The following is a 25,263-nucleotide window of genomic DNA, read 5'->3' as shown; positions in this document are numbered from 1 at the left end:
TCAAAAATATTGCAAATGATTCGTTTGTCCTTCTACTTTACAGATAATGAGATAAATAATAGTAATGTTTTTAAAATGAACTAGTTGACAAAAAAAATGAACTAAATTCAAATTGCGTCTAAAGTTACATACATTTCTATGCGTTTGTACGACCTAAACATTGGATTTGAAGCCTTTGGTAAAGAAAAGGTTTATTGGAAGAAAAACTGAATCAAGGAGTATTTTATAACTTAGTTTATTTTTGTTTCAACTACTTTGGGTTAGTTATAATTAATACTTCCTTTGTTTTATAAAGATAATTTTTTTAGTGTTTTCGCATATATTAAAAAACACATTAAATCACTATAATAAATATATCTTATTTTGTAATTTTTTCAATAATTTTTAACCAATAATAATTCAATAAAGTCAATTAATTTTTTTTGAAAATCACAATTTTTCACAGAAAATACAAAAAATCTATCTTTGTGAAACAATTTTTTTTCCAAAATATCTAACTTAATGAAACGGAAGGAGTATTATTTTTATATACATGTGTACACTGTACACATTGAATTTTGTTTGTTCTAAATATAACCGTAATATGTTATAATATTCATATTCCTAATCATTATTGGCACTTTTCTTATATTTCAATGATTGATACTTTTTCAATGCATTAGATACGAATCTAAATTAAAACTAACGATAAAATGAACGTTCTCTAAGAACATCTCCAACCCATAACACTATTTTATTGTCAAAATCACTATTTTAATGTAATTTCAGCACTAAAAAAAAGTTCTTCTCTAACCATAAAACTAAATTTTACACTAAAAAGTTATTTTATAATATTATATATATTTATGTTTTTATTTATCATTTATTTAATTGTCTATTTTATTAATAAAATAAGTGAATAGTATTTTAGTGGGATGAATAGTGTTTTAGTGTCGTGAATAGTGTCACACCAAATTTGGTGTGAAATTATAGTGTTGCACTAAAATAATGTGATTTTTAGTGTTAGGTTGGAAAATGTTTTTGTGTCAAAATCACACTAAAATAGTATTTTGGAGTTGGGTTGGAAATGGTCTAATAATATTGTAGAAAATAATTGAGCCAAATATCTAAATATAATCGTCATCAAGAACAAAATATAGTTTCATTATTTTCTTGGGGACTTGATACTTAGTAGAGTTTTGCCCAAGTAGATACAAGCAACAAAGGCGAATTGTTGAAAATAAAAGGGGTCCATTTTCCTCAATTTTTTCCTTCATGTTGACTAATTTTTTTCTTTATCCTTTCACCAACCACTTAAATTATTGCATTTGATCCTTGTCTCCTTTTACTTCCAAATGATTACTTGATTCCTTCTCTCTTTCTTTCCAGGCCAATTAATTGCGAACTATCGCTAAATGTGAAAACGCAGTTTCAAGATATAAATGCTGATGATGTGTTACTTAATTGAGGATTGAAACCAATTCACACTAATTATAATGCAAGAAAAAAAAATTGAATTCAGAGACGACAATCTATGAGTTAAAAAAAAATGTTAAGTGCAAACTAGACGGAGAATCATACAATTGATGTCAAAGAGATAGGATATCTAATTTGCTGAAACAAAATCAATATTATTAATGCATATCAAATTTTTGTGCAAACTTATTTTTATGGTACTGTTTAACCTTAATAAATAGTAAATATATTATTCACACATTGTTATTAGTGGTCTAGTAGACCATAATAGTTTTTTTTTGAACTGAAATAGACCATAATAGTTTCTTAAACAAAGTAGATCATAATCTTTATAGCTGAAAATGGAAATATTTTAATGTAAGGGACATATACAGATTAGTTTCAGTGTATTACGACTTTAATTAGTCTAAATCTATATAAGACTATAACCACTCACACATAATGAATACTCAAAATAACTCCACCCATTAAAATGTTAAAACAGTGTTAGATATTACAATGGTAAATATCATTTGATGATGCCATCAGGGTGTTATATTGGTACCATACAAATAATGTATTATTAATACTATACCTTAGATGTCAAACGTAATGGGTGAATTGGTTTAAAATCCTAAGAAAATGAAGAAATTAAGAAAATACCTATGATGTGACTAGTTTGTGTCTATGGAGAAAAATATCACATCATGGGATGTATGGTATTTGGTTAATTAGGGTAAAAGTCTAGTGCATGGGGTGCAATTTACTTTCTACGGATCCGTAAGAGTCCCACATTGTTACTTTTTAATCTACAAAATATATAAAAATAGAAATAAAAATTGCAATTATAGAACACATATCAGTCCACAAAGCTGGTCCAAATCCAGCCGTATTTTTTTTTTGTATCTGACCCAAGTCCATCAATTACCTTCAAATCTTACTTTCATTTTCACAACACTGTACTGTTCTATAATGTTGCCACCGCCCAATAGATCCAGTCATATCATTTTTTTAAAAAAATAAATTATATATTTATATTAATCAACCCCGAAAGGGCGTCAGAGTCGAAATACAAACCGGACTCGAACAAAATGATCTCGATCAATACGTTTGCTAATATAGTTTCGCACCACCACTTAACCGACGCGTTCTGGTAAATAGCTTAGTAATCACTAGACTTCTGGTGATCGTTCTCTTCTATTGACGTTAATCTCAAGGAAATGGGTTTTATCTCTCGGATGCCGGAGTATCGGAGACGTCGCCTGAAAGAGCTGGTAATCAGTGATCTTGCCGGGTTTGCATTCTTCTTTGTCGATGAAGCGCAAGACTTACAAGGGAAAGTTACCTCCAACACCGAACGATGCAAGAATCGGGCTTGTGCTCACCACCAAACTCCATATAGAAAGCCTCCAAACCTGCACGAAAAATGCTTATCACACTACCAAAGCTGTTCAAGTGACCACTTTTGACACTGGGATATGTGAATCAGCCAAATGTTGACACCAAGCGCCAAAGAGCTAACGATCGATGAAGACCAAAAGCTCAATTCGCATTGACATTCGCCACTTGTCGAGAACCGAGAAGCAGAAGACTGTGCTTGTTAAGCCTCTTCCTGGTGCCAACAGAGAAGAGGAAGCAATGTGAACCGAGAGACAAACTTCGAGTGGAAGACCGCCATCACCAACTCGAAGAACCATAGAGATACAAAGCAGCGGAGGTCCATAGCGAAGAGGGTCGACGAACAGCCACCGAGGAGCCATAGACGACTACCTTTCAAGCTGTTCTCGTAACCCCCACGTGCCTGAACAGAGTCGAGCCACCATCTCCGCCTGCGTAGCCCAATCTCAAGACACGGCTCCGAGGTAGAAGGATCCTCCGGAGTTCACTAGACACCGCCGACTAGACACCCAAACTCCAAGACACCGAGGAGAGAAGTTATGTCCACCGACGATACCGAACGACACCACCAGCCAGAGATTACGACGAACCACAAACCAGGGAAGCCAAACCTTCACTCCTCCGACAAGAACGACGAGCACCGAGAGCAAATCTGAAAGAGGGAAAATCAGATCTCCTCCTTTACACCCTAAAAACCGGCTCCAAACCACCTGAAATCACTCCACAACCTCGCCAGGAGACCATATAAAGCGGAGACGTCACCAGATCGAACCTCTCTCGAGCAAGGCCTTCACCGGGAACAAAACCCAAAACCAGTTTTTGAAGCATATCGGACGGGAGAGGGACAAACAGGTGGAGAAGCAAAGGGAAAACCGAGGTATAGAGAGAAGAGAGCCTCCGGCGGTGGTGCTCACGCGCTTGCCGGACGCCGGAGCGTTATCAGATTTTGTTTTGAGTCTCGAGAGGAAAGTTGGAGAGAGAGAGAGAGAGCACATCCAGTCATATCATGACTCGCTATTCAATAAAAATCTAGACAAATAATTTGAGATCATTGATCATTGACTCATCTTTGTCCTAACCTACGTTGCACGGAAGCTTTATCAGACGTCCGCTTCCCGCTTTGGAACCGGAATCGGAATCGGAATCGGAATCGGAACCTTGTGGAAGCTTGCGGAATCTCGCTTCCAAAACGTTTCTAAAATATTCTTTTTAAAAACCTGTTGGAAGCTTACAATTCTGTTTTGGAATCACGCTTCCGTTTTTTTTTAAAATGCAATGTATATCAATAAAATATAAAACCATAGTTTTATTCTATATAAAATAAAAAAAATAATAGTAATGAATATTGAGTTATAAATATACAAATATTAAAAATAATACTATAAATTATCTTTATGCATTGAGATTTTTTATTAAAGATATAGCACATATTGAAATATATTGTGTCAATTATTTATGAAGTATTAAAAATAATTAATATAATATTAATATATATATATTTATATATGGTTATACGCTTCCAACACGTACCCGCTTCCTAATATTTAAAAAAATCTCGTTTCTGCGTTTTTTTATGCTTCCGCTTCCACGTACCCGCTTCCGTTTCCATGTAACATAGGTCCTAACCAGGATCACCAGTTAGTAATTTGGTGTTATAAATTTGAAACTACGAACTATCTTTTTGTTGTCAACTGGATCCATTGACTTGCTTTTTAACTCTTTTTGTACTCAACATCCATGTAAATGTGGAAACACCATTTGCGTTAGTGAATCCAAGGAAAAAACGAATTATTAGATCAATATATTTCATTCTTATTGTAGAGCTATATAATTTCTTTTCTTAATTATTATCTTTTCCTTCTTTTTATCATTGACTTAATACATTTGAGGGGGGAAATCATACAGTCTAATAAAGTAGCTGTTTTAGTGGATTAGTTTGGTCATAAACTACAAAGATACTAAAATATCACCAAAAGGCTGAGATGAGACTACGACTAGCACAATATAAGAACGTTTTGGGTATTTACCGGTAGGAATTATTCCGAAATCAAAGTTAGTCGAGATTTTGGGCTTCCATAGTTTAGTAAAGCCCATTTAAAAATTCATGCAGATATTCATATTCATATTTTAGTTTAAGCCCAACTGAATCATCATAATTTGAATTTTATCCGATCAGAATATAACTCATAAGTTCAGCTGACTTTGCTCAAACAAAGAAAAAAAGTTCTAACAGCTGACCATTTTGTTTATAATAATACTAGTTGATGTATATAAAAAAAGTTCTACTTTAATTATTGTTATTTTATAATAATATATCTATACATCTAACAATTTTTAATTCTATTTTTTTATAAAATAATAATTAATTAAAGTAGATACAAATTTTAAATTATTATAAATTATAAAATTTCAATATTCATATTGGTAATCAATGTATTAAATTGTATTATTTTGTTTCATATTTTTATTTATGTGATGTAGATTTTGGATCAAAATCTTTTTTATAGTAATAACTAAATTAGGAAATTTTGTATGTGAAATTAACACCTATTGTATTTGGACTGAAAAGAAATCATGTGGTACTAAAATGATTATAAAAAAATCACAAATATAAAATATTAACAAATAACAATAGTTTAGGAGTGTTCAATCTGGTAAAACCAAACCATTCAAAACTGAACCAAACCGAAATAGAGAAAATAGTGTGGATTTTGCAAGTACCGAGGATGTTATGTTTAGAAAACATCAGTATATGAATATGGTTCAATATATTGAATGATCAAACCGAATAAACAAAAGAAACCGATTAATTCGGATATATAAGTATACTTATATATAATTTTATAATAATCTGTATTTGATCAATATTTTCAGTAAAAATCAGAGAAATTGACTATAATATTAGTCATTAAAATTATAAAATGAGAGAAAATTAATGATGATATTATCAGTAGATATTGTTAATATCTATTTATTAATTCCTAAATATCATGATAATTATATGTTAAAATATATATTTAAATATATATATATATATATATAGGTAATATACATATATAGATATCAAAATAAATAAATTAAATAATAATATTAATTAAACTAATGATTTATCATATAACTATGAAAAAGATGAAAAATAAGCAAATTAACTAAAGAAATGGATTAATTCAGATATATTAGTATACTTATATATAAATTTTATAATAATCTGTATTTGATCAATACTTTCAGTAAAAATCAAAAAAATTAGCTATAATATTAATCATTAAAATTATAAATGAAAAAAAAGTAATGATGATATTATCGGTATATATTATTAATATCTATTTATTAATTAAATATCCTAAATATCATGTTTATTATATTTTAAAATATATTAAAAAAAATATTAGTATATATATCGGTAAAATAGGTTCAAGTTTATCATGATTTTAAATATCATGATAAATATATAGATGTAAAAAAATATATTAATTAAACTAATGATTTATCCTAAAATCATGGAAATGATGATAAGTAAGCAAATTAACTAAAATCATAGAGAAAATGATAAATAATCCAAATCACTTCATAAATAATAGTATAGATAGATATATTATACCGATTTTGTTTTCTAAAATCTAATATTGAAAATTTGGGACCTTAAAGGAATGAAAAGCGGTGGATTCGTTGAATGCATGCCGCCACTAGATTGACGAATACCACGATTATATCATAGCATGTTTCTGGCCGAAGCTTGGACTATAAATATTTTATGGAATATAAGAAGTGCTTGTTTTGTTTTAGGTATATAGTTCTTTCAGTCAGATTAGGGTTCAAATTTATCTAATGTTTCTGATATATCAAAATTTAATAGAAAATTCGACCCGAACTCTCTGATTAAAGTAAGTGGTCTTGAATCTAACGCTTTTCGTCATGAGACAAAATGGGATAAGGGTTACGTTACGTTCAGAAACCCGCAAATAAAGCAGGGTTCAAAGCATTTGAGAGTAGTATTCTATCTGTCAATAAACAAATTAAATATTTTTTTGCTACTCACTAACGTTTTTTTAATAATATATGCTAAATAAATTAAATATTAGCATGATGTGGACAGTGGTATGCTCAAAACTATCGTAGGCTGTTCCTGTTTTGGAAAGATTCTCAAACAAAGAACAATAAGTAGAATCTATTATTATAACATGTATGGCGTCAAAGACATTAAATACTTACTTTTTGCATGTTGAAACTCAGTCTACAAAACGACAGATGCTGTATTTAGAGCTAACGTAGGGTTCTTAGTACAAGGTTCTTACCAGAATATAAGAACCCGACTCTTAACTTTTAACTGAAAAAGTTAAGAGTCGACTCTTAAATCTCTTATTTAAGAACCGACTCTTAGCATTTTCAGTTAAAAATTAAGAGTCGGGTTCTTATATTCTGCTAAGAACCTTGTACTAAGAACCTTGCGTTAATGATGATCTTATAGTATCATTTTTCTTTTACCAAAATAGACAAAACTTGTGCTGTCTCTTACGTCTTCACTTGAACCGTATTGCTTGGTTCTTTGCATTATTGTATATCACATTGACGATATAATATGCGATGTACGAATTAACTAATATAGTTATCCAGACGTATCTAGTTCCATCATTCACTAGATTTATACTATGTTTGTAAATTTTTAAATGGTTTGTGTTAGAGTATGATCTTAAATATTGAAAAGGTAGAGTCTTGAAGAATGAAGATGATATACCGATCAAAATGATAAAATTTGTTTTAAAACAATGTCACCAGTATCAATTTGATCAGCAGAAAATATCATAAATATCACAGCTTTTTGAATAATACTTTTTAAATGTGCACGTTTTTTGGTGTATATGTGTATTTTTTTTGTGTATACGTGTAGAAAAATGCAAAATAAAATATTTGGGTTCAGTTTACTAAATAGTAAAACTTAGCTCTATGCTTATATTATTTTTACATTCGATTTAACTGATGATAAACAAATTACGTCTTTTGCTTCATTTACGGAAAAATCTCAACTAAACCTTATACATTTAGAAGTTTGAGTTTTATTTAGGGTTATTAAAATAAACGTTTATATATAATCAATTAATCATCAATCTATTTTGTATTGTTGATTATATATAGAGACGTTAAAAAAACGTTCATAAATTTTATCTCTTTTTTTTAATCGAAACTCCAAATTTATGCACTGATTTCCGACAATATATAGCTACATAATTGAGTTTTTTCGAATGGGAATTCCAATCAAGTTATTTACACGAATTAAATCATGTACTTATATCGAAACAAATAAAAATAAATAAAAGCGAAAGTTGCGAAATCCTTTAGCTGGTTCTGTGCATTGAAATCCACAGAATATATGCATGTAGGCATTTAATTCCCCATGGTCAAATAGGTTAACTATTAGATGATTAAACCATACAAATATAAAATCAAATATTTTCTTTGACCTCTATGCTAACCCTATTGGTTGATGACGCATATATAAGTGCCAAAACGTATTCGTGATTTATATGAATATATCTTATTTTAATTATACAATGCAAACAGATTTCGATCAACTTGTACACTTTGCACCGTTGAAACAGAAATAGATTCATGCACGCCTGTTGTTTTCCATACATTTATATATCTCGAAAACTAATGATTCAGGTCTGTATATATATATTTATGCATGTAGGTATGTAGACATTGGTCATGCTCAGATGAATGTATATCAAGTCCGAGCTGGAGATTTCGCAATTTAGCTTCAACAAACTCCATTCATATTTTAAGTTTCTGTCTCCTTTTTAAAAAAAGTTTCTGCTCCTTTAGTTTATCCGATCTTTCTTACGCATATATGATTTTATGGTCTATCTATGATTTATACAGTTGCATGCAGAGTAAAAATAAATAAGGTTTGCTTTTTTTAAAAAAAGAAGAATGGTTTTAATCCGTTTTGCATAATTTGGAACTGAAGAATTTTTTTTGTTCTGCTCATCCTCCATGTTTAAGTTTATTAATTGGATTATTATATAGTTTTCGCTGGAAAACTGATTGTGAGCATGAAATTTTAATATCTAACAATGGTCCTTTGTTTGTTTGTTGTGTGAGTTACTAAACTAGAATTGGCATGTAGTTTACATATTTGCAAGACCAAGTGATCGGAGCTACAATTTCTAAAAAGGTAAGCCAGTTGTAGATAAGTGTTCAGTTTATTACATTGCATCATTGATCTTCTAGCTAGTAAATGGTTTTAATATTATGCGAATCTTCTATGCTATTTATATTTCGATTCTTGTTCTGTTTGGCCGACCGGTTTATACATTTTAACACTATAAGTAAAATTTCGAATTTTCTCATTGAAATATGGTATTGTCATTTGCAATTTGTGACATGACTCTTTTTTTGTAAAAAAAAAAATCTCTGCAGTTTGGATTCACAGAAAGTTAGTATTAATTCTTAGAAATGACACCTGTTTGTTTTTGAGGAGAAGTATTAAATCCGTATATATTGTTATATGTAGTAAAATAATCAATAATTTAGGGTTGTTTTAGCTGAAATTTCTGAAGATTATATAAGTTATAGCTAGCTATGGTCAATGTAGAATGTAATAAAATATATAAGTAGTTAGATATTTGATAATATCTGTATATTTTAATAAATAAATCTCTGTATATTAGAAGATAATTATTTACTTAAATTTGTAAAATGGTATTATTTTCATATTATATTTCATTTAAAGCATATTTACACAATATATCCAGCAAGAAATATTTTAAAAATAAATGATAAAAATTCTATATAATAACCAAGCGCTCGTAGCTTGGTGGTAAAGGAGGTACAGCTGTACTGCCTGCCACCCGGGTTCGAGCCTTGGCCACAACGGATTTAACATCTCTTCCTTTGGGGCGCTGGACCCCTTTCGGGGGATAGTTGGGAATGTGGCTGCCCAGATACCAGAGTTATCAAAAAAAAAAAAAAATTCCATATAATTTGCATGAACTCGCATGCATGGAAAATGCATATACGTGTTTGAAAACGTGTGTCGGCATTTTATTTTATTTTTTGAAAAAGAAGCGTCGGCATTTTATTTGCGATACGTATATATACTACGTTTTTTTATTATTTATACGTAGAGTATCATTTTTACATTAATACTCCATCCGTTCCTAAAAGATAGACTTTTTATCATTTTTGCATATATTAAGAAAACACATTAAACCATCTGTAATTTTTAATTTTCAATAACTTTTAATCAATATCAATTCAATAAAATCAATTAATTTTTTCGAAGTTTACAATTTTTTCATAGAAAACACAAAAAGAATCTTTCTGAAATAAATTTTTTTTCTAAAAAGTTTATCATTAAGAAACCGAGAGAGTATCTCTTAAGGTCAAACTGATTTGTAAGTTACAGTATATAATTTACACGTTCATTATCCTTTTATTTATGATATACACGAATCAAATAAGATTTTGTGAATATTTTCCATATTTCCCCTAAAGCTTTTATATATTTTGCATCATTTTCCTATTTGTCCTTTAGACAATTTGTCTTTTTTTTTTGGATATAGCAAATTTATCATTATATTTGTAAAAGCACAACTGCAGTTACATGACAATGATATTTTTTTTTAATTCAAAAAGTTCCAGGTCAAAATCCATAACTTCTTTGCCCAAGATGCAGGAACATGTTAAATTTTTTTTTTCGCAGCTGCTTAGATTAAAACTTGAGATCTGCGAAAGACGAGAACAAATTGTTAAACTTTCTTTTCCACAGCTGTTGAAATTCGAACCGGACATCTATATCTTTATGGCAAAAAGTATAATTAGTAGAAAAAGCAGTTTCCGGTGACATGACTATGTTAACATCAAAATCTACTAAGAAAAAAATCGTATATGTCAATATCAATTTTTTTTTTAAATTTTTGTTTACAAAATAAATATCTATAATTAAAATTCATTTCCGTAAATTTTATATCCTCATGCAGTTTTTAAAGAAATTTGTTTCACGTAATAAACTATATATAACTTTCAACAATATTTTAAATGAGTTAATTTTTTCGCCTATGTAAAATTACTCCTTGATTCCATTCTGGAAAGTGATGGTTCGTTTAAAATTTCTACATGGTTAAAAATTAAAACATCAGTAAATTAGCTGTGGTTAAAAAAGCTAAACTGCGAGAAGAAGATAAAATAGTCACGGTCAAAAAATGAAACGCCGAAGCTGATCAAGATAATCTTCAAAATAGAAAAATCTACAAACAGTTAGAAGAACAAGAAAAAAAAAACAAGAAATCGTCCCCGGAATCGAGAGGCGAAGGCCGTAGTTAGAGAGCTTTAGTGGATAGTTTACGAGCAAAGTTAACTAGTCGGGTCTACATAAAATAAGAATAGCTCTGATGGCGAACCCCTGGTTCCCCGGGAACAGTGCTTCCGGCTTGTCTCCGCTGCTTCGTTCCACTGGTGACAACCACCTCCTTGTCCCTCCCATCCCTCCCGACCCCCCTGATCCTGACTCCTCTAACCCTCTCTCCGTCTCTCGTTTCCCCCCTCTCAACTCCCCTGGCTCAAAGACTCCTAAATCTTTTCGTGCTTCGCAGCGTGCTCTTCTCTCGAGCTCTGCGGTTAAAGTATCGAGCTCTAAACCTTCTACTGAATCAACTGGTCCAGTTCTCTCTCAAACTTCAGCTGTCTCTGGTTCCAAAAGCTCTGGATCTAGATCTCAGAATACTGTTCACCTCGACCTTGGAAACTTTAAAGTTCTCCCTCCTAAATACTCCTCTCCAATCCAAACCAACAGAGCCTCCAAATCTTCCCTAAATCCCCCACCCCTAGCTCCGATTCCAACCCTCAATCATCAAAACCCACAAATTCCACCTCAAACCTCTGGAAGTTCTAATCAGCCCCAACCTCCTCTTGTTCCCCCTCCAATCACTCCTCCAAATACTACCCCTCCCTTAACTACTGATAAACAGTCCACTCAACACCAACCACCACCTCCACTAATCGAAAGACTCCGCCGTTCTCAAAATAAAACCTTTAGTAGGCTTGCTCCTGTTACCATATCTGATACTGGAAGACCTCGGGTTTCCATTCCAGACAGTGTATTCCAAAAAGGTGCTGAGCTCCACAAGGATTTCATAATTTGTAATTTCAACGGCCGTCCTCCACCTTTCAATCATGTGCAGAGTATACTGAATCACCTGTGGGGAAAAGGAAAACGTGTAGAAATACATACCAATCCTCTTTCGCGTTCAATGCTGGTTAGAATCCCATCTGATTACCTCCGGGAGAAAATTTTGGAAAAGCGAGTTTGGTACGTTGGTGACTCAATGTTTCAAGCTATACAATGGACCTCCTCTGCTTCTAGTTCCTCTCCCCCGTTGGACTCAATACAGATTTGGGCTCATCTGAATGGAGTGCCACTCGACCTTCGTCATCAGGAAGGTTTGAGTCCGGTTGCTGGTCTGGTTGGTGATCCAAAGGAAACAGATGATTTTACTCTGAATCTTGTGAGCTTGACTTTGTCTCATGTCAAGGTTGAAGTTGACCTGACAAAACCCTTACCAGATGTTGTTGAATTCACTCGTGATTCTGGTGAAGTTGTGGAAGTCTCGGTCACCTACCCATGGGTTCCACCAACGTGCTCTCACTGTAAAGAACTAGGGCATATAATGAGGAATTGTCTCCATGTTCCTTTGCAGCCTAAGAAAGCAGCTTCAACAACTAAATCAAAGGGAAAGAAACCTAGTGTAGTAGAGAAAGAAGTTTCTCACACCTCAACTAGCAACGAGGCTGTGAACCAGGTGGCTTCTGCTTCTCAGTCTGATCGCCCTTTGACCTCCTCTGAGACTAAGAATGGTCCCGCCTCTGTGCTTGCAACCTCGCCCCATCAACCCGCTTCACCCTCTTACCCCTCCGAACCTTCCTTCCTACCTCCTCCCAACAAAAAGACCACACAAATCAACCCTCCTCTCATTGAGCCATCAAAACATTTCCTTATATCAAACAACTCTCCTCAAACCCAGCTTGTCCCTGTTACACTAAACTCCTCTCCCTCTAGTTCCCCTGACTCTAAACCTCCCTTAAAACGCTCCAGAGCTGACAACTCAAACCACCAATTCCCTTCCTTCACTGACCAGCTAAAATTATTCACTGCTCCACCCACTGTCCTTCCCCCCTTTTTAGTCCCCCTCCTTCCACCTATTTTAAACTCCTCTAATCCCTTTTCTCTTTTGTCACCTCATGGTTCTCTCCTTCCGGAGGAGAACATAGACTAACCCCTATGGATACTAAAACCTTTTTTTGGAATGTCCGTGGTTTAAATGATCCGGTAAAACATTCACCTTTTTGTCAATGGTTATCTAGTCATCAACCCTCTTTTGGTACTTTATTAGAAACTCATATCAAAACCCATAACCTTAACCACCTTATGGGAAAACTCTGTAGAGGTTGGAACTTCACCTCTAATCACCTGTCGGATGAAGATGGTAGGATCATAGTAATATGGAAAGACAACATCTATGTTCGCACCCTGCAAGAGTCAAGACAAACATTAACTTGTGAAGTCAAAATTCCAGGCTCAGCAGTGTTCACCTACACAGCAATTTATGCTTCGAATGAAAGTTCAGAGCGCACTGACCTGTGGGTGGAACTGTTAAATACTTATCAGAATCTCTCTCTCCACTCTTCCCCATGGATGCTAGGTGGAGACTTTAACCAGATAATCCACCCTGCTGAGCACTCTGTATCTGCGGTAAATTCTTTGACGCCAGATATGATCCAATTCAGGGACTGCCTAACTCAAATGGGGCTCTTCGATCTTCGCTATCAAGGCTCCTTCTTCTCTTGGACAAACCGTTGCCCTGTGAACCCAATAGCTAAAAAACTTGACCGCCTCCTTATCAATAACCATATCCTCAACCTTTTCCCAAACTGTTCAGCCTTCTTCCTCCCTTCCCAAACCTCAGATCATTCTCCCTGTCTCCTCAACCTAGCCTATAAAATCCCATCATGTGGTACCCGCCCCTTTAAGTTCTATAACTATCTATCCAAACATCCCGATTTTCACCAAGTGGTACTCGATGCATGGACACAAGCCGGAAGCACTGCCTGGAACCTCACAGCTCTTGCTTGGAAACAGAAACAAATAAAGAGTGATCTTAAAACACTGAATAAAGATAATTTCTCTCAAATTCAAATAAGAGTGAGTGAGGCTAACCGTGTTTTACAAGATGTGCAGGTACAGGTTATGCAGGCCCCCTCAACGCAGACATTCGAACTTGAAAAGCAAGCACTTGAGTGCTGGAATTTCCTAAGACTGATAGAGGAGTGTTACTTCAAACAAAGATCAAGGATCAATTGGCTTAAAGAAGGGGATCAGAATACTTCTTACTTTTTCCGAATTGTGCAGACACGCCTGAACTACAACACCATCCGATCGTATGTACTTATCTCTGGCATTATCCTCACTGATCCATTGGACATGAGCTCTCACGCAGTTCGTCACTTCTCTAATATCCTCGGCCCCATGCCCCCCATGCGCGTCAACATGGTCTCTACAGTACAGTGGTTTCAATCTTTATCTCCTTTTCGTTGTGATCAGAACCAGTGTGTCCAAATGACTACTATTCCTACGGTCGAGAAGATCACCAGGGTCATGCATAAGCTCAATTCTAACAAGGCGCCGGGTCCTGATGGCCTTACATCTGGATTCTACAAGTCTGCATGGTCGATTGTGGGTGCTGAAGTTACAGGCTCCATTCAACACTTCTTCTTCTCTTCCTTTATGCCTGCAACCACAAACAGCACCATCCTCTCGCTGGTCCCAAAGCACAATGGAGCTTCATTGATCACTGACTTTCGCCCTATATCTTGCCTTAATACAGTCTACAAAGTTGTCTCCCGTTTGCTGGTGAAACGTCTGAAGCCAATACTGACGCCACTCATTGTCCCTAACCAGACAGCATTTGTTAGAGGAAGGTTGTTAGTGGAAAACACATCTCTTGCTGGGGAACTTGTGAATGGGTATCATAAGCGAAACGGTACAAAAAGAATAACACTCAAAGTTGATATAGCAAAGGCTTTTGATACCTTATCTTGGGATTTTCTCTTCTCCTGTCTCAACGGCCTTCAGCTCCCAAGTGAATTTATCTCATGGCTTCGAACATGCATATGTACAACTAGCTTCACTGTGGGATACAACGGTTCGGTAAATGGTTTCTTCAAGGGTACACGTGGTCTTCGCCAGGGCGATCCCTTGTCACCATATCTATTTGTCATTGCACTAAACAACCTCTCCCTCATGTTGAACAGGGCAGCTCAGGAAATGCATTTCAACTACCACCACAACTGCCCCAATTCACGTCTCACGCATCTCTGTTTTGCCGACGACCTCTTGATCTTCATGGATGGCTCCCTCGAGTCTGTTCAGGCAGTGCTTCAGGTCCTACGTGAGTTTGAGTCTCGGTCTGGCTTATCAGTGAGTGTGCATAAAACTTCATTCTTCGCATCAGGCCTTTCAGCTGCAGAAACTGACCTCATTCAATTTTCTACGGGAATGGCCATGGGATCGCTTCCGGTTCGCTACCTTGGAGTTCCTCTCTGCACAAAAAAAACTGTCATTGTTAAATTGTGAAGGACTTTTACAACAGATCAAGAACAAGTTCTCCTCATGGAGTTCAAAGGCACTCTCGTTTGCTGGTCGACTGCTACTCATTAAAACTGTCATTTCTGGAATAACAACATTCTGGTGCTCTACATTCATTCTTCCTAAGGCTTGTGTAAAGCGGATTAACTCACTTTGTGGAGTGTTTCTGTGGAAAGGAAATATTGAAGAGTCTCACACTGCTAGAGTTTCTTGGAATGTTGTTACTAGACCAAAAAATGAGGGTGGGCTAGGGATAAATGATCTGTTACTGTGGAATAAGTCGTGCTGCTTAAGACTAATTTGGCTCCTGTTCTTTCAGTCTGGTTCTATTTGAGTTGCATGGTTCAAGGAGGAAGTTCTACATGGTGACCTTAGTAACCTATGGACAACTGTCCCTAACAGGCAGTTCTCATGGCAAGTCAACAAGCTACTAAAACTAAGTCCTCTTATCTATAATTGGATTTACCTTAGAGTCTCCAATGGTCTCTCCTGCCGCTTCTGGTCAGATAACTGGTCCCCGTTTGGCAACATGAGATCCTTCCTCCAACTCGGTGCAAACACTTCCATGGGGATTCCAGAGACGGCAACTCTAGCGTCCCTTTACCAGAACAACTCGTGGCGACTACCTCCTGCAAGATCGGAAGAACAGGTTCAATTGCATACTTACTTAACTACTATTACCTTCACCGAAGGGCAAGACTCATACGAATGGGTAATAGATGGGAGGTTGAATCATAGTTACTCAATTGGGACAGTATATCATAACCTTCGAGAACAAGGACCAATTGTTCCTTGGACACAAACTGTCTGGAATAAAGGTGGAATCCCTCGCCATAGCTTCTTGTCTTGGCTGTTCGTGCTAAACCGTTGCCCAACAAGAGACAGAATCATCGGATGGGGCCTTCAATCCTCTCCGCTCTGTCTTCTTTGTAATTCGGCGTCTGAAAGTAGGAATCACCTTTTCTTTGAATGTAACTTTTCATGGGGCTTGTGGGGATCTCTGGCACTTCGATGTGGTTTATCACCTAACCGTTCTTGGGATGGGGTAATGGCTCAGCTTCAGGGCCAGAGTAGGAGATCACCAAAAGGAATGCCCACTCTTCTGTGTTGGCAAGGATGCATCTATTGGTTATGGTCTGAACGAAATGCGAGACTGCACCGCAATATTTTTAGATCAGTCGATGCAATCGCTCGTCTTATTGACAGACAACTGAGAGATAAGATTCTAAGTTTCAGAGACACTAACCGTTCAGTTTCATCGGTGATGATGCAGCAGTGGTTGTCTTAGTGCTCGCTAATTTGGATTTGGACAAGAGAGAAATTGAGATCATTATACACCGTCGCCTTCGCCTTCTTCTCCGCAAACTGTCGATGAATTCAAAGTTGTCGATTCACCTGTCTTGGGCCATTTTTAATGGGTGTTATGTCATTGGGTTGGTTACCTAATGTGTTTTGATAAAGGGTTTCTACTGTAACTGGGTTGGGCTCTAGAACAACTTAAGCCATAGACTTGTATTTTTTCTTTTCTCACGCATTTAAATACGAAGAATCAGTTCAAAAAAAAAAAAGTTAACTAGTCGGCGGAGGAAACTGTACCATCCATGTTAATTTTCTGCAAGTATCTGAAGATCATTATATTGTGCGATCTGCTTTTCTACCATATAGACAAATCCGATACACTTTGGTTGATAATCAGCAATCTACTGTTGTTTATAATTGGACTCCTTAGGACTTGTAGGGATACATAGTTTGTGAGAACAATTGAGATCCGGTATAGCAGCAAGAAACAAGAAACAGATATACTCTTACCACAGGTGTTTCTTGACTCTTTCAAACGAGTTCATCGAACATATGTCTGGCTACACCAACAGAATCATTATAGATTAAATTGTTACTTAATTTCTACTTATGAATGCTTTGATATGAACAATATTTTTTTTAAGATTAGCACCATCTTCTTTGAGAGGAGAAGAAATCACATAGTATGAACTTTCATTATGATTTTATGTGATATATTAAACAACGGATTATATATTTTTACATGCAGATAAAAACACTCAATTGTTGTTGTATGATAACTTTGATGATTTTGCATAGAGTAGATACAACAGTGATGCACCTATGGACTACAAAATTCATGTAAACTATATAGTAAGCTTGAATTCTTTGACATAATCTTCAGGAGCTGCTCTTCTTAAGTGTATCGATGAATCTTTCCTGTAGAAAATCGTCGATGCTCGAGATGTAGTTAAAAAAATCGTTGAAACTAAATTCCCCATAGGCTGCTGCATTGTCTCCATCGAGTAGCTCAGGTGCTGGACTTATCTTCTAGGTAGACTGTGAAGACTTGCAAACGATAGCATCTTGACATGTTTGTTCACTGTTACACGATGAATCACACTCTTGTATATGCCGTTGCTCATCACTTCAACTTGATCTCCCAGCTGAACTATCAAAGCTCCTTCGATATACGGCACACATACCCAGTTTTTGTTGGAATCCATTATCTGGAGTCCCTCGCTACTCTGAAGTAAGATGGTCAGCGAGCCAAAGTCCGAGTGTGGTGGCATTCCCAAGGTGACTTCAGGTTCAGGACATGATGGATAACAGTTCACTGCTATGACTTGTGAGCCTTCTTCATTCTGTTCTTGTAAGTAATTTTTCTCCAGTCCTAGGCTTTCTGAGATAGCTTCTAGTAGTTGCTTATTTAGCAAGTGAGTTGCTTCTGCATACTTACCCACCTTATCCCTAAAAGGAAAAAAAAGAGTACAATTAGTTTTCAGTTTTTAATCAAAAAATTTCTTACCAAAAAAGAAAGCTATATCTTTTTTTTTTGGTAACTAGGAGGAATTTGGCCTTTGGTCCTAATGTCCTTATGGTCCGGAGCCAGCTTTTTCTTTTAAACATTGAGATAGTGTAGCTGGACTATCACTACAAGAAAACAACGGTATTCTGACGGACATTCCGACGGAAAATGAAATCCTCGGAATATCCCGAGAGGAAACACAAAATTTGGTTTCCTCGGAATATACCGACGGAATTCCGAGGAAATATCAATCCGTCGGAATATTCCGAGGAAATTCCGAGGAAATATTATAGCCGTTGGAGAGCCGTTGGGGGATTTTACAAAATTCCGAGGAAATTCCGACGAACTAGCCGTTGGCGTCAGAATTCCGTCGGAATTTCTTCGGTCTGTCGGCAGGATTTAAACTATAAATACAAGCAGTCATCTTCCTCTTCATTCACTCCATATCTTCATCATCCCTCTTACTCTATTTACACACGAATTTGATTCATAAAAAATATGTCTTCTTCAAATTATTTTCGTTCTTGGATCGATCGACCTCATTTGGATCCGAACACGAGATTGCTTACGGAAGAATACCAACGAGGTATAACTGAATTCATGGGGTTAGTTCACCGACAACCAGAAGCAAAAACAGGTATGTTAAGATGTCCTTGCTCTAATTGTAAAAATAGAAAGATTATTAAAGAGTGGGATGTTTGGACTCATCTATATTTGAGTGGGTTTACACGAAGTTACAAAATTTGGTATCATTATGGGGAAACTGATTATGAACATGGTAGTACTAGCGAACCTAGTGTATACCAAGCCCCAAGATGAGAAAATTTGAGTAGATTGAGTGGTCAGTCAGTTTGAATCCTTTGAACATTCTTAAAAGCATGGATGTTGTTGGTTGATCAATGTTTGTGACTTTTCCATGTTTCACAGCCTGCAGTTGATAGCTGAAAGAATGGTACTCAGATATTAGTTATTTGGTTTATCTAGCAAGGCAAAGCTGAATACGAATTAAAGACTACTCAAAACACAACCAAATAAAACGAAGAAACCATGTAAAAGAAATAAGAACTCATAATTAAGAAAAAAAATAAAAAAAAACTAAGTTCAAAATTAACCGAAAAAGTTATGGCAGATTCCTAAATGGAACTATGACAAGTACCCTCCCCCAGACTTAGTTTACACCGTCCCTGGTGTGACAACAGAAAATAAGACCATAAAACGTGAGAATAGAAAAGAAAATAAAATAGCGCGGTCGGAAATCAAATGGCAATACTGGTCGGTGATAGCTCCTACTCCTCGTCTCCTGCTCCAGATGTTCCTGCATCTTTGGGTCTCTTGGACCTCTTTCTTACCCTGTGTGTACCACTCGAACCCGAACCAGAGCTGGATGGAGAGTTGTCCCGATGAACTACATCATCCTTTTGGCAACGACACAGCCTGATACGTGAAATGGAAGCCCAGATCTTGTGTAGGATGTCGTTGTTTGTCTTTATGCTCTGATCTCTCCAATGTTGTTGCTGGCGCGAAGTGGCGTTCGGTGGAAGCTCTTGCAGCTTGTACTGGCTGGAGTCTGATGGGAGTAGCTGATGGGGTTGTGAATCATCTGGAATGGCTTGTGCAGCCTCATCTTCTCCTTCTTCATCATCCACGGCCTTGCCTTTGGTCTGATATTTTGGCGTGAAGAAGGATGGCTTGTCTACTAGTGCGGTAGCAGGGGGTAGGAACTCAACTGCAGCCTCTGAAAGTAGAGCAGTCAGGCCGATCTGAGGCAGGTGGCAGTAGAGTGTTTTCTTCACTCGGTTAGAGTGTTTTCTTCGCTCGGTCCTGGAATACGTAGACGTAAGGACCATCCCGATCGATCCTCGAGTGGGGACCAGCTATGAACTCCTTACTTACTAGAGAAATGACATCCAGGTAGTTCCAAGCAATGTTGTTCGATCTGTCCATTGCTACCTGATGGTTCTCGCAGTCTACACCCACATGTGTAAGGATCCGAGTAATCACTGCAGCAAATCCACATGCACTGCTCTTGGATTTGGTTACTTTCCCCTTGTATCCTACTAAGTTTGCGGCCAGCACCGCTCCCATGTTGAAGGCAGTAGCAGGTGGGAATGTAGAGTTTCCAAATGGCGGTAGCAAATGCCTCACACCTTGGTACAGGAGGCACAACTCCCATTGCGTGACTGATGCGGCTGTGGTTGTCCCGTATAGCAATGAGCCAATGAAGCGTGTGGCATATCTCAGTACTGGGTTCCGGATAAGTGACTCCTTTGCCTTATAATTCTGTTTCCCGCAAACGCATTAATCGATGCGTTTTTGTACAAATACGGATCAATCGATGCGTTTAAAAAAAGGCTCCCGAGATTTTGTTCGATCCATCGATGGGATAATCTAATCGATCGATCACATTGTTACGCTTTGGTCCATCTTAGTGATCGATCGATGCGTTTTCGGACATATATCCATCGATCGATCCGTTTATAAAAAAACTTACAAGATTTTCCGAGGACATTCCGAGGAACGCTTGAGATTCTCGATCGATCGATGGGATAATCTAATCGATCGATCACATTGTTACGCTTTGGTCCATCTTAGTAATCGATCGATGCGTTTTTGGATATATATACATCGATCGATCCGTTTATAAAAAAAACGTATGAGATTTTGTTCTCGATCGATCACATTGTTACCCCAAACCCTGTTTCCTCGGAAAAGCCTCGGAATATTCTGAGGAAATTCCGAGGAACACCTGATATACTCTATCGATCGATGCGTTTTGGTACATATATCCATCGATCGATCCGTTTAAAAAAAAATTGACGTATTGAAACCCCAAACACTAGTTCCTCGGAATTTCCTCGGAATATTCCGACGGAATTCCGAGGAAGAAAAGGGTTTCCTCGGAACTCCCTCGGAATAATCTGAGGAAATTCCGAGGAAATAGGGTTTTTAAACCGAAAACAACGTTTTGCGGTTTGAATAACACCTATATAACCCTTATTAAGTGTCTTACGTTCATTATGAAGTCAAAAAATTGTTCCTTACCGTATAATTAACACTTTTCCGATTGTATGAACGAAATCCCACAACATAAGAGAAACACTTATACCTTTTAATAAACGGTAAAGGGAATACTTTCAATTAGTTTTGAAATTTGTTATTTCATGGTTTATGCTCATCTATACAAAGAATCCTCAATGGTATGCATTACAATTGTATAAGAAATGAAATACGGCAAAAAAAATTGATGTTTTGAAACCCCAAACACTAGTTCCTCGGTATTTTCTCGGAATATTCCGAGGAAATTCCGACGGATATTTTACTATCCGTCGGAATTTCCTCGGAATATTTTCATTTTACCGGGCAAATATTTCGCGAAAATTGAAATTAGAATTCCGACGGATAATGTCCATCGGACCCTAGGTTTTATAACCACGAGCCCCTTCTTCTTCCCCATTTTTCTCTTCTTCCTCTGCGCGACTCCTCTCTTCTCTCCGGCGATTTCCCCCTGAAATCCGACGATATCTCCGGCGATCTCCCCCTTCTCTTACACAAATCATGTAAGGACCCTATCCCACTCTCTTAGGTTCTATTTGTTAGGTTTTTGTGTAGTTTTGATAGATTTTTGTTAGGGTGATTGGTTAGGATTGTGATTTGGTTGTATAATAGGTTTAGAATTGTGATTTGGTTGAATAATTTGTTTTGTTGAATTGATTTAGAATTTTTTTATATTTTTTATATTTTTTTTGTATTTATAAAATCGACCTGGTCCAAACTCAGGTGGTAGACGAAGTGTCTCAGCTTCAAACCGAGGATGACGCTTCGACGGCTTCGACCAACTTGTCCCGGTTTCGAATCAACGAAATCGTTGAATCCATAAGTTCTTTTTTTTTTAAAGTTCAATTCATTTATTTCTTGGTTTAAATTTGTAAATTTGGCTATTTTCTGTTCAGTCGGTTCCAAAGAAGAAAGGACGTTTGGTCGGTTTGGGTCGTCGCACCCGGTCGGTTCCTCCTTCTTCTGCACCACCGCCCTTTGTTGATCCAGAAGTAGTTACGGCTCAGTTGAAGGACAAGGATGATCGCATATCTTTGCTGGAGACCCAGATGGCGGCTCAACAGGCGGGCTATGAGGCACAGAGGAGGCTGAACCAGCAAATGATGTAGATGATGCAGAGGATGTACCCGAACGAGGTGTTCCCGGACGTGCCAGACCCGTAGTTTTTTTTTCTTCCAAAAACTCGGAATGTTTTATTTTTATTTGTGAAACTTTGAATATTAATTAATATGATTTCAATTTTAATTTTAATTTTATATTTTCGAATTTAAATTTCAAAAATTTTATTTTTTTAAAAAAATTAATATTTTTTATATTCCGAGGAAATTAATTATATTTTTTACTCGATCGATCGATGCGTTTTTGGACATATATCCATCGATCGATCTGTTTATAAAAAACGTTCGGAATATACCAAGGGACATCTTCCTCGGAATATACCGAGGGACACCTTTCCTCGGAATATACCGAGGGACATGTTCCTCAGAATATACCGAGGGACATGTTCCTCGGAATATTCCGAGGAAGATGTCCCTCGGTATATTCCAAACGTTTTTTTATAAACGGATCGATCGATGGATATATGTCCAAAAACGCATCGATCGATGAACTTTCGAGGAAATATCCCGACGAAGTTCTCCCTCGGTATATTCCGAGGAGATTTCCGACAAACTAGTGATCCTCGGAATTTCCTCGGAATTTCCTCGGAAATTTGTTTCCTCGGAATTCCGTCGGAAAATTCCGAGGAATTTCCGAGGAAAGAAGAAATACCGAGGAATTATTTCCGAGGACTTGTTTCGTCGGTATGTCGTCGGAATAACGTTATTCCGACGAAATTCCGACGATTTTTTCTCTCAGTATCCTTGCTGTTTTCTTGTAGTGTATATATATATATATATATATATAGGTTTATTCATTACTTGTAGCATGGAGGATTTGATGGCCACATTTCGATCCACTTTGATAGAGGATGTGAGTAATGCTTGATGAAATCTCTCCAGTAATGAACTTTATCTGTTGAATGGTTGATGCTTGTGCCATATCTTACTGGCTGATGAACGTTTGATGACACCAGAAGCATCTTCTCCTCCACAGGTAAGTCAAAGAACTGTGTTGCTGCATCTAAGGCATCTTTAACCACTGATGATGGTATCCCATGGTTTATAACCTGTGAGGGAAGTAAAAGTTAGGGCTTTTATAAGTAGAGAAAACATGCATGCATGCAGTTTTTGTTATCATTTAAGACTTAGATTGATGATTTTGTCCTTTCTTTTCTTTCTTTCATGATAATGGACTTTATTCCCTATGACATAAATACAATAAGACAATAACCGTCTTTCTAAGTCATATCCGCAAGTGGGATTGGTAGATGCGACAAGGTTTTTGTTTAGTTTTGATGAAAACGAGACATGACTTTCGTGAATTTTAACATGTAACAACACTTTTAGTTACTTCATATATAACAATTACCTGAAAGAAACCAAACTCCTTGCAGGCCATGTTGATCTCATGGATTGCACGGGATCTAAGCAAAGGTTGGTGTAAAAGAGAGAGATCAATGACAGGAAGTGTTGTATCATCTCTGGTTCCTATGCTCGAACCAAGAGCTGGCCTTTGCGCTGATGGAAGAACGTATCGGTCAGGCACTTGAGGCACACCTGAATTGGTTAGTGTCATTGCACTTGTAAAAGAATCATCAAGCAAACTCTTTTTTGTTTCCTCCATTTTCTGTTTGCTTCCGTTTTTGTTATTGTTACTTACTAAAGAGTACGCAACATGCATAACATATATTTATACCTATATTATAAAATCTTCTAGAAGATAATTTTGAATTAAGTCTTTTCTTCGTACCTTTTTCCTGGTTAGCTTACGGTTTTGTTAACCCACCTGTTGTTTCTTTGATCGTCTTTACATTAAATGAAATGATCTATCAAATTTTGAATGTGAATTTTTAAGTGTATTGACGCGTCTAAGTTGCACCTGGCCTGGATTGGTTTATAGATTTAGGTCACATGATCGAGCATAGACAACACGTAAGAGATAGCCGGTTTAAGATATTTTGGTTTCCATTTTAATAGAAAAAGAAACACTTTCTGTGTGTGTGCGCGCGTGTTACGTCGTTTATGAGGTTGAGTATCGGTCGAGATAGACCAGCACTAAATAAGGGTGATGTATAGTATTATTTGATATTTAGATACCTAAACTAATAGTTTTTAGGCCCACTGAGAATTGGAAAGGATACATGCATGTCAATAGGTCCGGGCGTTCGGGTACCCGTTAGCATTCGGATCGGGTTTTTCGGGTTTTCGGATTTCCGGGTTTACGCTTCTAGGTCTCATACTAAAATTTTATTAGTACGGATCGGGTTCGGATAATAACACTTCGGGTTCGGTTCAAAATTGTATTGCATCATAAAACCCATAAAGTAATCATATATCATACGGATTCGGGTTATATCGGTTCGGTTCGAATATAACCAAAATAAAAAACAAAATTTTTGAAGTAAAACATAAAGAAAAACATCTAAATTAAATAAAAATTAATCTATCACATATAAAATTGATAAAATAACAATAAAATGTTAAATCAAGCATGAAAACAAACATCATTTGTAAACAATATGTATTGACTTATAGAGAGTAGACTTTTTATTTCAATGAGTAAATTATAAAATACTTATTTATAACTAATTGTGTACTTAAAGCATTTATTAGAATTTTAATATTTGTTATTATATATAATATTACCACAAATATTGAATTTAATAATTGGAATACTTATATATATTTCAAAATATTTATATTGACTATTAATTTCAGATTTTTCGGGTTATCCGTTCGGGTTCGGTTAATAACACTTCGGGTTCGGATATTTTTTGTACCACCCTACAGGATCCGTTCGGGTATTTTTACGTTTCGGGTCGGATAAC

General features: G+C 36.1%; 1 protein-coding gene and 1 pseudogene across 1 annotated transcript; one reads left to right on the top strand and one right to left on the bottom strand.

The window, feature by feature from the left end:
• The first annotated feature begins 11,225 nt into the window (after nt 1-11,225).
• LOC106442429 lies at nt 11,226-16,763 on the top strand. The gene is made up of 4 exons (XM_048755386.1): nt 11,226-13,074; nt 13,224-15,406; nt 15,480-15,692; nt 15,825-16,763. Exons 1-4 carry the CDS (start codon nt 11,226-11,228, stop codon nt 16,761-16,763), a joined length of 5,184 nt encoding a protein of 1,727 aa, XP_048611343.1.
• An 819-nt stretch (nt 16,764-17,582) lies between these two features.
• LOC106395908 lies at nt 17,583-24,179 on the bottom strand (annotated as a pseudogene).
• Nucleotides 24,180-25,263: the final 1,084 nt, after the last annotated feature.

The sequence above is a fragment of the Brassica napus genome, chromosome C4 (genome assembly GCF_020379485.1).
Source record: "Brassica napus cultivar Da-Ae chromosome C4, Da-Ae, whole genome shotgun sequence".
Lineage (NCBI taxonomy): Eukaryota > Viridiplantae > Streptophyta > Magnoliopsida > Brassicales > Brassicaceae > Brassica > Brassica napus.
Note: the sequence above shows the minus strand (reverse complement) of the source record. Positions and strands in the feature narration are given on the sequence as shown.

Bases quoted from the DNA above. Each gene is read 5' to 3' on its own strand.
- LOC106442429 (XM_048755386.1), top strand. From the start codon at position 11,226: ATGGCGAACCCCTGGTTCCCCGGGAACAGTGCTTCCGGCTTGTCTCCG. The intron at 13,075-13,223 runs GTTCTCTCCTTC...GTACTTTATTAG, and splicing joins TTCTCTTTTGTCACCTCATG to AAACTCATATCAAAACCCAT. The intron at 15,407-15,479 runs GTTCGCTACCTT...CTTTTACAACAG, and splicing joins TGGCCATGGGATCGCTTCCG to ATCAAGAACAAGTTCTCCTC.